The sequence below is a fragment of the Dipodomys spectabilis genome, unplaced genomic scaffold, assembly GCF_019054845.1.
Source record: "Dipodomys spectabilis isolate Male_0828 unplaced genomic scaffold, ASM1905484v1 ptg000030l, whole genome shotgun sequence".
Taxonomy (NCBI): domain Eukaryota; kingdom Metazoa; phylum Chordata; class Mammalia; order Rodentia; family Heteromyidae; genus Dipodomys; species Dipodomys spectabilis.
This window is the reverse complement of record NW_024870707.1, coordinates 3,792,274-3,807,780: the sequence shown is the minus strand read 5'-3', so window position 1 is coordinate 3,807,780 and position 15,507 is coordinate 3,792,274. Positions and strand designations below refer to the sequence as shown.

Sequence of the window (15,507 nt, the reverse complement as noted above, 5' to 3'; positions counted from 1 at the left end):
GCTTTCACATGTTCATGCATTCACATGAGATAATGGGACTCCAGTGTAATACTAACCTAGTGTAATTAATCATCTTGAATTTACCACCTCTGCAGATGGAGAGAAAATTAGAACAGAAAACTCAAATACCTCTACTGTGATGGAATTTGTTCTCATGGGGTTTTCTGGTAATCCTCATCTCCAGTGGATTCTTTTTGGGATATTTTTACTCATGTACGTGACTATTCTGATGTGCAACAGCATCATCATACTACTAACAAAACTTGACCCTAATCTTCAGACCCCCATGTATTTTTTCCTTAGCCACTTTTCCTTTCTGGAGATCTGTTATGTGACAGTCACCATCCCCAGAATGCTCATGGACCTTTGTACCCGGAAAGGAAATATTTCTCTGTTTGCCTGTGCTGCCCAGATGTGTTTAATCCTTACTCTTGGGGGCACAGAGTGCCTCCTACTGACAGTCATGGCCTATGACCGCTATGTGGCCATCTGTCACCCCCTGAACTATGCTCTGATCATGAACCAAAAAGTCTGCGTGCAGCTGGTGGCTGCCTCCTGGATCAGTGTGATTCCAGTTGTGATTGGAGAAACCTATCAGATTTTCTCTTTACCTTTTTGTGGGTCTAACAGGATTAACCATTTTATCTGTGATATCCCTCCAGTGCTCAAGCTTGCTTGTGGTGACACATTTGTAAATGAGGTAGAAGCCAATGTGGTGGCAGTGGTTATTGTCACTGTGCCCTTTCTGTTGATCATTGTCTCCTATGGCAAAATCATCTCCAATATTCTGCAACTGTCATCAGCCAGAGGAAGGTCAAAAGCCTTCTCCACCTGTTCATCTCACTTGATAGTTGTGGTCTTATTCTATGGGACAGCCAGTATCACTTACTTACAACCCCAAACCAACCAGTCTGAAGGACTGGGGAAACTGTTGTCTCTTTTCTATACTGTCTTTATCCCGACTTTGAATCCAATCATATACTCTATGAGGAATAAAGACATCCTGATGGCACTAAAAAAATTAAAAACCAAGGGATTGAAATGAGAACTTGAAAACTGAGAAATGTTATTTTACAGTTATGTCACTTAGTTAAGAGAACATTTTGCCCTTATATTCTTTTAAAATAATAATTCATTATAGATTTACCATCAACATTGTACCCAGGATTTTTCTTTTAAGGATTTCAGTGTTGCCAAAGTAGCAATCAAATCAATTGTGAAGATATAGTTTGACACCAAATTTTCCTTTCATTTGTAATTTTGGTGAGACGTGGCCTGAATAGCACAAGATAAGTTTAATGGGGCTTATGTTTTTTTGTACTACCAGACAGTGTTTGTAGCCAATGGAAAAGGTATAGACTCCCAATCAATATCCTTTCCCTCCTTCTGTCTTTATTAGCTTATTGTAGTAATCCTTCTCTTAGTGTGTTAGGGAAATATAATTTTTTCTTTGGGAATGACTTTATTTATAGTAATAGAAATAATTTACATGTAGCAATAAGTATTATTTATGACGACCAAATAGTAGTATTCTTTTAAAAATGAATATTGAGTATACATGTACTGCTTCTATTTTGTCTCTATTCTCCAAAAGATAAAAAATTACATCTCCAATGTTCTCAGCAACCTAATGACCTCAGATAGCAGTCTTCCTACACCCACTCTCTGTGTGGCTATGATACATGTGTGTAACACCATGCTTACCATGTTTTTGATAAAAGGTCTCACTAACTTTTTGCCTGAGCTGGGCTTGAATAATATCCTCCTGTCTCTACCTCCCCAGTAGTTGAAATTACAGACATATGCCACCTCCACACACATTTTTTTCCTTGGTGGTACTGGGATTTGAAGTCAGAGATTCACACTTGTTTTATTTGCTTTCTCGGTTGGTATTCTGCTACTTGAGTTGAAACTCCAGACCAGATTTATGATGATGCTTTGGAGAATGACTCTCCTGGAATTTTCTGCCTGAGTTTGTGTTGATCCACATTCCTTAGGCTTTCAGCCTTCTGAGAAGTTGGAATTGTCAGTGTGAGCCATTGAAACCTGGCTGTTCTTACCCGTATTTTAAACTACAATTCTTTTTTATTGAATGTCCAGTCTTTTGCATATATTATTTATTGAATGTATCATCTGTTGCAGACACAAATCTGTTAACCTGTTCAAGCATTATAAAGGTGGATTTATGTTTCATAATAGTTTACTAGAAAAGTACAACTAAAGACCCAAAGAAGTAAATTTGTAAATTAAAATGCATTAGTAAAATAAATTATTTTATTAGAAATATCATGACAAAAATTTAAAAGGTTTTGGTATTTATTCATCCATGTATGATATTAAGAGTTTCTAATGTTTATTTAGTAATAAAGAATATGACAATATCATACAATATAAAATAATACGTGTTCAAATTTGAAGCCATGAAAATGTGGTACATTTTCCATGTAGCTTCAAGAACAACAGAGATACTTCATTGACTTGAAAATTATTCTTTGGAGCTTCTCTTAACACTTAAATTTATTTTTCCATTTTTGAATATGTAATTATGTCATCTAACATGTAATTTTGTGCTTAACTTATTCCACATCTATGAATCCATAATGCTTCATCATTCAATAATACCTAATTCAAAATTTACAACTGTCAGAATGCCGGTTGATTCGTTCTGTGAACAAGATTTGTATGACATTCCAAAGGAAAAAAATGTAAATAGAAATAAAATTAAATGAAAAGAAATTTGTAAGAATGAGCAAAATTGTTTTGAAACATCAGAACAATAAAATGTTCATTGACTCCAGCACAACCAGGTCATTGAAAAAAGTAATCTGATAAACACACAACAGGGAATGAAGAAATCTCAAACTTTAAAGTATCTCTGTCCTAAAGATACATTTTAGGATTTTTTTCCATTTGGAAAATGTTTAAAATAAACTCAAGCATAAGTATTTCAAATGTTTCAAGGAATATTAAAAACTATGATTTTCTGAACTGGTCTAGGCATTGGAAAATTTGCTAAGACTCTAGTGGTTAGTCCAGTTTCTAGTCTTATCCCCAGAGGAGTGACAGGACAGGAAAATGTGTATTTATATGCATTGTACCTTCTTAAGAGAATGATCCCTTAAAATATTTCCATTAGTCTGTCAAAATCAGAGAAGTCACAAATATCTTAGCTGATTGTCGACTGTGGGGAAGAAGTTACTGGTGGAAGCTATGAAGAATAAGGATTAGATTTTAGGAGAAGGATTAGGGTGCAAAGGAAGATCATTTACTAATAATCCACAAAACATATGAAATTGTCTTTCAGTTGTTTTTACTCAGTGGTGACATGAGAAGATGCCTACATTCCTGAGGGATTTGCCTTCAACAGGGCAACCTCACTCCTCACACTTTCACTTTGGATGGGGATGGTATGTGTATGCAGCTTCACTGAATGGCAAATAACATGTATGTAGCTACCACAAGGTAGACATGTGGTAGATGCTCAGTAATGGGTCGGTAAATGTTGGAACTCCAGGAGCTGAATGCTTGCTCCAGACAAAAACAAAAACTTCTGTTAGAGAAATGTATAGATGGAATAACAAGTCACTGTTTTCCTGAAGTGACTCCAGGATTAAAAGTTAAAAAAAACCTATCTTGTATGCTTAAAGAGAACAATTCAAGTTATGATACCAATTCTACTCAAACTGTTCAGAATATTTTATAGTAAGAAGAGTGCTTCCAAATTTATTCTGTAAGGCCAACACTGTCCTGATCCCTAAACTAGAACAAGATAATACCAAAAAGAAAGAAAGAAAGGGACTACAGGCTAATCTCAGATAAACAAAGTCTTTAGCCACTCTTACCAGCATATGGAAAAGTCCATTCACCCTGATCAAGTGAGATGCTGTCCAAGGACACAAGGATGGCTCAGCATACGTGAATCAGAAGTTACAATCTATCATATTGGCACAACACAGGTCCTAACCATATTAATCATTTGAATAGATGCAGAAAAGCATTTAACCAAGATCAATATCCCCTCATTCTAAAAACTCTCAGTTCAAGCTTAAGGGTAAAAGACAGGTGTCACTGCAGCCTTTGATGAGGCTTCTGAGGTACAGATTGAGAGCAGCCACAGCTAAGAAAGGCTTTGGTCATTCTATGTCAAGAGTGTGGGCAGCTATTGGGTTTCTGTGCCTGGCAGAACTGGTGTGAGAATAAACCAAGGGCTTTAAACACACATTTTTGTATATACCAGAACTGGGACTTGATCTCAGGGCTCAAGCACTGTCTCTGAGCACTGAGCATTCTTTTTTCTTTTTCTTTCTTCTATTTTTCTTACTCAAGGCTCTGTCACTTGAGCCACAATTCCACTTCTGGCATGTTTTGTCGTTTACTGGAGATAAGAGCCATGCAGAACCATAAACAATACAATAAAAATCCTCTTGCTTCCCTCTCTTGGAGTTCACTGGTGGCTCATGTCTTTAATCCTAGTATTCAGAAGGCTGATATAAGAACATTGCAATTCAAAGCCAGCCTGGGCTGGCTTCTTTCCTTTTTTTCTTTGGTTTATTCCATTCTGTAGCTGTTTTTGATTTCTGTTCCTTTTGTCTTGTGTATGTTTACCTGATTTGGGGTGGGGGAGGGGAAGCACAGAAAGACTGAACCAATACAGCAGTGAAACTCACTAGACACTATGTTGGAAATGAACTATACAACTTGAGGAAGGAGATGGGAGGGAAAAACTGGTAGAGAATGAGGGAGAAAGTGACACTGTTAAAAAGGAAATGTATTCATTGCCTGACATATGTAATTGTAACTCCTCTATACGTTAGCTTTATAATGAATCTGTTTCTAAAAAAGAGTCACGCAGACTTTTCTGCTCAGGCTGGCTTCAGATTGCAACCCTCTGATCTCAGGCTTCTGAGTAACTAGGAATACAGACTTGAGCCTTCAGTGCCTACTATGGGCACACTTTTGAGCACACCATGACAGTAAGGAACCAAAAGAAAAGCAGAGACTATAACATCAAAACACATTAATTAGAGGAACTTAAAGGCATGGTGCAAGTTTAGTTGAAGATATTATGTTTCAATTTTAGATGACAATTTCAGGTGCTATGACATCTCATATTATTAATATGCTTTTTCACAATTCATTTTCCTAAAGACTACTCCCTGGAATCTTCTAAGGTTATATCCACAAGAATTTAACATATAGATATGAACTATAAATGTAACATTTGTCCTATTACTCTGAGATCATAGTTGTCTTCTGCGGTCACTATTTCTAAATTTTTTTTTGCAGTTTACTGTTCTCAGTATCCTAAACATCCCACTAGTGTCAGCAATTGGTGGACTTATGAAAGAGAAAAGTATATATAAGACATGAACATAGAATTATGCAAATGCCTGGAACAAAATAAGGGAAGTAAATGTCATTTACAATAGCAATAGAACAAAAATTCAGGAATAAATTTAACTTTATTGTTCAAATTAATAGCCATAAAATATGGGTAAAAGAAGTTAAAAATAAATTGTAATATGCTTATTTACTAGAAGAATAAATATGGATGTATATGCATGCTACTCAAAGTGACCTACATATCACATTAAAAAATTATTGGCAAATTTGTAATAAATTACAAGTGAAGTTTGCATGATCTGGTTTCTGAGGGTGAGGATGACCATTTGAGATTGGAAAGAAAAACATAGCCTTTGTATTTCCTTGGCAGTATAGAAGTTTGAATTTATGGCCTCACAATTGCTAGAAGGCCATGTTACCACTTGATTAACACCCATCCAACCCTATGACCAAATTCTTCTTATGTCTTTTCTGTTTGTTTTGTTTTATTGTTTGTTTTTGCTTTGGTACTGGGATTGAACTCAAGGCTTGGGTGCCTTTCTTCAGATTATGTTTGTATTTTTGGCCAAAGCTAGCATTTACCAGTGAGCAACATCTCTTTTTCTGACGTTTTGTGTCTATGTGGATATAGTTAACTAGAGATAAGAGTCTCAAAGACTTTCCTAACATGTATGGCTTCAAACTAAGGTCTTCAGATCTCAGACTGATGAGTAGCTAGGATTTCAGGTGTGGGCCGCCAGCTCCAGCTAAACCTTAAATTCTTGGTCATTTGAAAATCCATTTTCGTTCATAGAGCTTTTTAAGGGCATTCTTCACATCCTTGTTTCTGAAGCTATAGATCATTGGGTTAAACATAGGAAAGACAACTGTATAAAACACTGCCACCACCTTATCACTGTCTGGGGCATAGCTGGTGGTGGGGCGTAAGTATGTGAACAGCAGTGTTCCATAGAATAAAGTGACGGCTGTGAGGTGGGATGCACAGGTGGAGAAAGTTTTGCTTCGCCCTCCTGAGGACTTGATGCTCAAAACGGTTAAAAGGATGCGGAAATAAGAGACGAATATGACTAGAAAAGTGCTGATCTGGATTGTGCCACACAAAGCAAAGAGCAAAAGCTCATTGAGGTGGGTATCTGCACAGGCCAGAGCCAGGAGGGGAGGGATGTCACAGAAAAAATGATTGACCACGTTGGACCCACAAAAGGGAAGCCGAAGCGTGAGGGAGACGTGCACCAGCGACGTGACACTTCCACAGAAATAGGCCAGCACAATGAGACCGAGGCAGACGCTCCTGGACACCAGCGTGCAGTACAGCAGGGGGCTGCAGATGGCCGCATAGCGGTCATAGGCCATTGCTGCCAAGATGAGGCACTCGGCGTCTGCAAAGCAAGCAAAGAAAAGCATCTGGACCACACAGCCATAGAAAGAGATGCTCTTTCTGGAAGCCAAGAAGTTGACCAGCATTTGGGGGGTAATTGCTGTGGAGTAACTGATGTCTAAGAAAGACAAGTTACCAAGGAAGTAATACATAGGGGTTTGTAGACTTGAAACTGTATTAACGAGAATTATTAAGCCCATGTTTCCCACCACTGTTAATGAATAGACGATGAGAAATATGAAGAACAGTGTGACTCTGAGAGGGAGAGAATCCGTGAATCCAACAAAGATGAACTCGGTAGGCACAGAATAATTTTTCTCTGACATCTTTGGAGTTTTCTTCTTTTTCTCATTGGAGGTAAATGGAATCAGACAATCTGAATTGACCTGGGTGATGAGTGGACCACAATCTTTATTCTGCCTTTTAAAGAAGCAAATACATGGTTAAAAATATCACGGATCTGGCATTCCGTGTGATATGATTTTGTTTGCCTTTTTCACTTAATGAAAACAAAATTATCACTTTTTTCAGAAAATGTATTCCTTCACATATATTATTTCATGATAATTATGCATTTTATATGATGTGTTAATAATTGGCTTAGGAAATAGGATTTGATATTAGGAGAAATATGACAATGTTCTATAGAGGTGACATTGTATTTTTGCAATCCTAAACTGATGTTTCTCCTTCTAAAGGATAATTGAGATAAGAGTTGGAAGATATGCCCACAGTTAAACTACATTCTCTTTATCCACAGCATTGTATTTGAACCAATTCAGCTGTGATACTCACTAGACGCTATGTTGGAAATAAATTACACAAATTGGGGACAAGGGCATTTGGGAAGGGAAAAACTGGGAGATAATGAGGGAGGAGGTGACATTGTTCAAAAATGTACACATTACCTGATTTATTTAACTATACCCCCTCTCTACATCACCATTACAATAAAAATAATTTGTATCTATGGAGGGAGAAAATTAATGTAATACACAATAATATTCTAAGAGATGAGAGGATTTAAAGAAGCAGCTAGTAAAATGAGGGACAGAAATTGATTTATCCTTCTTTAATTTTTTTTCAAGCCCCACATCAAAAAAACAAACAAAAATATATTTTTTTAGTTTTGTTAATTGAGCCACTAATGAGAATTCTTCCTCTTCTATACTTTTTTCTCTTGAAGGTACACATTTACAGGGCTATGATTATAAAGAGATGGATCAACACTCAGTATATTACAGTACCATTTCTTTTTATAGTTATGTATTTGGTAAATTTGAGTGTGTTTTTGTGCATGTGTACGTGTGTCTGAGTGTGTTTGTGTGTGTGAGTCCTGGGGTTGTGCTCAGGGTGCTGTTTCTTACCTTTATCCACTAAGGTTAGTACTGGGACACTTGTGGCATACCTTCAAACTTGTTGGGCTGGCTTGAAACTATGATCCTCATATCTCAGCCCCTTAGTAGCTACAATTACAGACATGAGCCACTAACTCCCAGGAGTCCAGCACATTTTATAAAGAGAATTCTTACAGAATTGAGCATCCTGTATGGAAAGAATGATTTTGCCCTGTAGAAAGTCAAATGGACATAACATTCTTTTTCAAATGAGATAAAGATGGTTTACTTATTCTTTTCTTAGTATTATGGAGAATTTGTGGCTTTAATTATATATATATATATATATATATGTATATTGTTATTGTTATTTTAAAGGTGATGTACAGAGGGCTAACAGTTATATAAGTCAGGTAATAAGTACGTTTCTTTTTGGACAATGTAACCCCTTCATTGTTCTCTGTTTTTCCCTCACATCCCCACTCAAAAATTTTATAGCTCATTTCCAACATAGTGTCTATTGAGTATTACTTTTCATTGGTTCACCCTTTTTTCCATTATTTCTTTGCTCCACTTACCTTCCCAAAGGCAGAACAAACAAGACAAAAGGAAAAGAAAACTAAAACAGAAATAAAGAAATATAAGCCTCTTGTTTAAAGTACTTGGAGTTCATTTTGGTAAATATTATTTTAAATGTTCATATTCACATCATTATTGAGCCTTTGTGATCCTGTCCTAAGAATATCCTCCTTTGGTCTCACTGTGTGTGAATGCATAGAGATGCATATAAGTTATCATTTCCCAGTGTAAGTTGTTTCACCGACATCCACTGTGTTGACTTGTAGATTTATAGGCACATTTTAATTATCACAAATGAGAGAAACCATGCAACCTATGTTTCTTTGGGTTTGACATGCTTCACTCAATGTATTTTATCAATTATTTCTATTTCTTTATCAATGGCACAATATCTCTGATGGATGAGTAGAATTCCATTGTGTTATATACCACATTTTCATAACCATTGGTCCAATGAAAGGCATCTGGTTTGATTCCATATCTTGATTATAGTAAATGCTGCAATGAACATAGTTGTGCTGGTGAACAAATAGGGCTGGTAAAATTGGCTATCCACATGCATAAAACTGATGCTAGATCTTTATATATATAACCTTGAAACAGAATCAATTCAATATATATCTAAGTACTCAATTTAAGGTAAGATACTATGACAATATCAGGGAGGAGTAAGGGAAACACTAGAATGCCTAGGCATGGTCAAAACTTCCTAAGATCCAGAAACACAGCAAATCAAAGAAAGACTGGACAAAAGGGATTGCATCAAACTAAAGAGTTTCAACATGGCAACTAGAAGTAGTAAAAATGTAGTATTAAAGCATTCAGAAATATACATAAAATGTACACAATGTACACAATACAGGTGATCCTCTGTCACTAACTCCTAGAGATTATATTCAATGAAATGTCATAATCACTACAAGCCTTTTGATTTTGAAAATAACTGTGCATTGAGAACTCTGACTTGTCTGCTTTAGACATGTGATGCTTTGGTTAAACAAAAAGCATAACTTAATAGATCTGGAAAAATGTATTAAATATCTAAAACCATGAGTTTTATTTCTGATTCATATGAAAATGCTTTGTGTTTATATCAGTATTTCTTTGTTAATAAAACCATGCTTAATCTATTAAGTCATATTTTTGTCATTTATGATGTAGAGTTGTCATGTAGGGTAACAGATTCAGTATGCACAGAAGCTCTATAATGGCTAAGAATTTATTTATGATTCTTTAATGTCTATTCCTAGAAATTGTTAATATGAGGTGTGCTTATAAAACATATTGTAATCCTCAATAGAAACAACAAACAAGTGAACAGATCATTGCAAAAGAATTCTTCAGTCTCAATGGGAATAGGAGGTAAGAGCCTCACTGGCCCAAAAAAAGAGCAAAAGATATTATCTGAAAATAACCAGAGCAAAATATGTGGAATTTATACTAAATAGTAGATTTAAAACCCCTGTTCCAACACCAAAGAAGAAATAATCATCCAACATGTAATACTCAGTTTTAATATTCCTGGTTTGCAAAATCAGAGCCAATTCTTTCTCCTAACAGTCGACATACAAACCATAAAATTCCTTAGTTGATTTCTGTATTTGATTGTTGAAAATGAGACTACCAGTCTCAATGTAATTTCATTTCAGAATTCAGCTCACACTGAGATCTAGGGTCCCTGAAATTCCTTCAATTGAACTGTGGCTCATCTGTTCTCAGGGAAATTTTACTTAAAAATTAACTGCTTCTAAGTGATTTTTTTATTTCCCATTCTCATGGAGGGACATACTTGCTTACACAAGTTTTAGAATTAACACTTGCAATTCATACTCTTTTATAAATGCCATTTCTTGTTCTATGATGTTTAAACACATAAAAAAAAAACAATGGGTCTAATCAACACACTATGTATATTGTATGCAAATTACCTTATTTAATCCAAGAAATATATGAAACTAACATGGTAATATGCATATAATGATGGAAGTGTTTTTTTGAGGCTCACAAAATTTGGATTTAGATAAAATTGTGTTTAACACTAGAATTGATGCCTAACCTTCTAGAAGCCACTGAACTATGGCTACATTTCTTTGTTTAATTAACACAGAATGTATCATAGGTCAAAAGCAGGATGTTATAAGATATTATAGCATCTTTCAAGGAGCTTATTATATTGGAGATGCATAGAAATGCATGTTACTCATTATACACTGTTCACTATTAAAGTCAATGCAATGATTAGATAACTCAATGTCTGACTTTGAAATGCTAGAATCACAAACGAACGATCAATCACAAATGAACAAAAATGTACTGTCAGTGATCATGTGTTACAGGATCATGGAATTTATGACTTAGCTTTCTGATACAGTAGGTCTGATTACTTTCCCAAAAGTTTTAAATAGAGAAAATAAAGTTCTTGCTCATAGAAATAAGTTGAAATATATATTGGTCAATGATTTTTTTGTAAATGTCATAAACCAGTTAAGTTAATTACAACATCCTTTTCAGTCCATGCCTTATTTTCCATCCCACAGATATACACAAAGCCAGGGGCTTCATCTAAGCCAGAATGCATCTAAAAATCTATCCATCATCTTGTAACATTCACGAATATATATTTTTTTGTTGGTTCCTCAAGGAATTATTCACTTACCTTAAGACCATCTACAATTTGATTTACAGACCTTACTTTGCACAATAGAGTACAAACGTTTCTTTCCAGGCTTTAGAAATGAGTTTTATGAGGAAGCAGTATTTATCTTCCAGCATGTGACAAGTGGGACAATATCCCAAGACAATGCCCAGCCCCAGTAGAACATTGTGTGGCAATTACTCTCCTTCCAGTGGGGTGGGTTAGCTGATGTCTTACAAATGAATCTTATGGAGATTACTGCTTGGGTTTGTTTTGAAGTACATTCCTTAGGCTTTCAGCTTCTGAGTAGCCAGAATTGTAAGTGTAAGCCACTGTCACCTGGCTGTTCTTACCCATACTTTAAACTACAATGTTTTTAATTACATTTCTGGTCTCTGGCATACATTAGTTATTGAATGCATGATCTCTTGCAGACATAATTCTGTTAACCTGATCAAGGTGTATAAAGCTGTTCAGTCATTAAAAAGTTTGATGTTTCATAATAGTTTACTAGAAAAGTAAAGACCCAAAGAAGTAACTTCTGTAAATTTAAATGAATTAGTAAAATAAGATATTTTATTAGAAATATTGTGACGAAAATTTAAAAAGTTTTGGTATTTACCAATCCATGTCTGATGTTAAGGGTTTTTTTCTGCCTTTTTAGTAATATGATAATATCATACAGTATAAAACAATACATGTTCAAATTTGAAGCAATGAAAATGTGGGTACCTTTTCATGTAGTTAAAAAGACCATCAGAGATACTTCATTGCCTTGAAAATTATCCTTTGAAACTTCTTTTTACATTAAAAATTTATTTTTCCATTTTAATTATGTAATTAATATGTCATCTAATAAGTAATTTTATACATAACATTTATATGCAACTTATCCCATGTCTATGAAGCTGTAATGCCTCATCATCCAATTATACCCAGTTAAAATTTTAAAATTGTCAGAATGTCACTTGATTCATTCTGTGAACATCAATATCTGTATGACAATCCAAAGAAAAATGTAAATACAAATAAAAGTATGTGGAAAAATTGTAAACATGTGTAAAGTTGTTTGGAAACCAAATTCAAACAGTAAAATGTTCATTGACTTTAGCTCAATCAGCTCATTGAATAAAAAGTAATTTGATAAACACACAACAGAAAATGAAGAAGTTTCAAACTTCAAGCTACCTCTGTCCTAAAGATATATTTTAATTATTTTCCTGTTTGGAAAATATTTACAATAGGATCAAGTTTAAGTCTTTAAAATGTTTCAAGAAATATTAAAAGTTCATTTTCAACATAGTATCTTATACATGTCATTGTTACAATGGGTCAGCCTGTATCCCTATAAGCATTTTGTTTTTTCCCTTCCCCTCCCTAAATTAGAAAAGTATATATACAAGATGCAGGGCACTGGAATCAAATACAGTGAAAACAGGGGGTATATCATGGGGGTGGGGTTGGGAACATAACAAAGAAACAAAATAAAATCACATAGTACATTATAAATATGTCGGGGGGGAGGGGGAGACCAGACAGGAAGTAGAGGAGTTGAGGTGGGGGGAGGTAAGGGATGGTAGGTGAAAAACAAAGGAGGGGGTAACAACGTTTGATAGGAAATGTACTCATTACCTTGCTCATGTAACTGTAACCCCTCTGTATCCTTACAGTAAAAATATATATTAAATAAAAAAGACACAATAAAAAACTCTGATTTACTATTGTGGCAATTTTGCCAACTGGTCTACCACTCTAGTGGTCAGTGCTTGGTTTGAGTTTTATGATCAGAAGAATGATAGGGCAGCTATGCTGTGCTTATATTCATTATACCTTATTTTGAAAATAATCCCTTAAAATATTTCACTTAAAATATTAGTCTGCCAAAGTCAGAGAAGTCAAAAATACTTTAGCTGGTTGTCAGCTATAGGGCAGTAGTTACTGGTAGAAGCCAGAAAGAATAAAGACTAAGGACTGGAAATTAGGAGAAGGATTAGGGTTCAAAGGAAGATCACTTACTAACCATCCACAAAACATATGACCTTTTCTTTCAGTTCTTCTTACTCAGTGGTGACTTGAAAAGATGCTCAGAAATGTGTCAGTAAGTGTTGGAACTCCAGAATCTGAATGCTTGCTCCAGACAAAAACAAAAACTTCTGTTGGAGAATGTATAAATGGAATAACAAAGTCACTGTTTTCCTGAAGTGACTCCAGGATTAAAAGTTTTAAAAAAAAATCTTGTATGCTTAAAGAGAAAAATTTGAGTTATGATACCAATTCTACTCACACTGTTCAGAATATTTTATATAAGAAGAGTGTTTCCAAATTTTTTCTGTAAGGCCAACACTGTCTTGATCCCTAAACTAGAACAAGATGATACAAAAAAAAAAAAGGACAAAAAGGGACTACAGGCTAATCTCACTCAGATGAATAGTCTTCAGCCACTCTTACCAGCAAATTGAAAAGTCCATTCACCCTGATCAAGTGAGATGCTGTCCAAGGACACAAGGATGGCTCAGCACAGGAACATCAGAATCCTAAGTGGTCCCTTAATACCAGAAACTATGTGGACTTATGGAATAGAAAAGTGTGTATTGTCAGATAGCAGGTATATCAAGGAAGTCAATTCCTTGCTGTATTGAACATTCTTCTATCCATCCAACTTAAACATACTAAAGTACACATAGTATAATGTGCACAATATTGAAAAGGTGACTTGCATTTTTAAGTATTAAGAAACCATGTTGTAATGGTTAGAGAAAGATAAGAATTATGAAATAAATATCATTTTCTGAACATTGGTCCATATACATGCTTGCATTACCCCATGATCCACAAGAATTTCATGAAGTAATTAACCATTATTCACCATTCAACAATTAACAGGAGTTAGATGACATTGATTAAGGCCCAGTCTTATGATATGTAACATTAACATTCAAATTCTAGTTGCTTGAACCATTCTCCCTGGTTTCTACAGCAATTGTTTTCAAGATATATTCCTGTCCAGTCACTCACTTGATAAAGAAACATAAATGAGATTGCCATGGTGTCTTCTCATTAATACTGATCGGAAGTATGTTTTAGTGATGGTATACTTCAAAGACCATTCAGTTATTTTCCATTTAATGGAAATTGATGAATACTATAATATTCAAGAATATGGGTTTATATCACCCCTCTATGAAATGATATATTTTTGTTATTATTTTTATTGTTCAACAAAATATCTATCAATGATGATAATATATGTTAGATTTTTATTATCCTTCCTATAGTTAAGTGTATTCTCATCCTTCAACTTTCTCATTTGAAAGAAATCAGCTAATCCACTACATCGAAAGGAGATAATTGCCCACACAATGTCCTACTGGGGCTGGGCATTGTCTTGGGATATTGTCCCACTTGCCATAAACTGGAAGATAAATAGTCCTCCCTCCTAAAATTCATTTCTAAAGCTTGGAGAGAAATGTTTGTAATCTATTATACGAAGTAAGTCCTGTAAATCAGAGTTGTAGGTGGTCTTCAGGTAAGTGAGTAATTCCTTGAAGAATCAACAAAAATATCTATTCATGAATGCCACAAGCTGATGAATTGAGTTTAGAAACGCTGGCTTTGCTGATTCCCTGAAAATTTCTCAATTTGTTTATGTATGTAGATATGGGAAAGAAGATATAGACTGAAAAGTTTATAGCAATAAAATTAACTTATTTATGACCATTACAAAATAAATCATTGACCAATGTATTTTTCAACTTATTCCTATGATTAAAATTTTTGAGACAATAATCAGACCTACTGTATCACAAAGCTAAGCCACAAATTCTATGAGCATATAACACATGATCACTGACAATACATTTTGGTTCATTTGTGATTGATCTTCCAAACATTAACTTGGAAAATATAGCATTTCAAAGTCAGATATTGAGTTATCTAATCATTGCATTTATATTAATAGTAAAAAGTGTATAAGGAATAATATGCATTTCTATGTATCTCAAATATAATAATCTCCTTGAAATATTTTATAATACCTTAAAACAGCCTGCTTTTGACCTATGATACATTCTGTGTTAATTAAACAAAGAAATGTAGCCATAGAAATGTTCAGTGACTTCTAGAAGGTTAGGTATCAAGTCTAGAATTAAATACAAGTTTATCTAAATCCAAATTCTGTGAGCTTTAAAAACACTTCCATCATTATATGCATATTACCATGTTAATTGCAAACATTC

General features: G+C 34.7%; 2 protein-coding genes across 2 annotated transcripts; one reads left to right on the top strand and one right to left on the bottom strand.

The window, feature by feature from the left end:
- Positions 1-79: 79 nt before the first annotated feature.
- On the top strand, positions 80-1,045 carry LOC122104737 (olfactory receptor 10AG1-like). The gene has a single exon (XM_042675673.1). The coding sequence runs from the start codon at positions 140-142 to the stop codon at positions 1,043-1,045; it is 906 nt and encodes a 301-aa protein (XP_042531607.1). The 5' UTR covers positions 80-139.
- Positions 1,046-6,108: 5,063 nt separating this feature from the next.
- On the bottom strand, positions 6,109-7,047 carry LOC122105391 (olfactory receptor 5AS1-like). Its single transcript, XM_042676650.1, has one exon. The coding sequence runs from the start codon at positions 7,045-7,047 to the stop codon at positions 6,109-6,111; it is 939 nt and encodes a 312-aa protein (XP_042532584.1).
- Between the last annotated feature and the right edge of the window lie 8,460 nt (positions 7,048-15,507).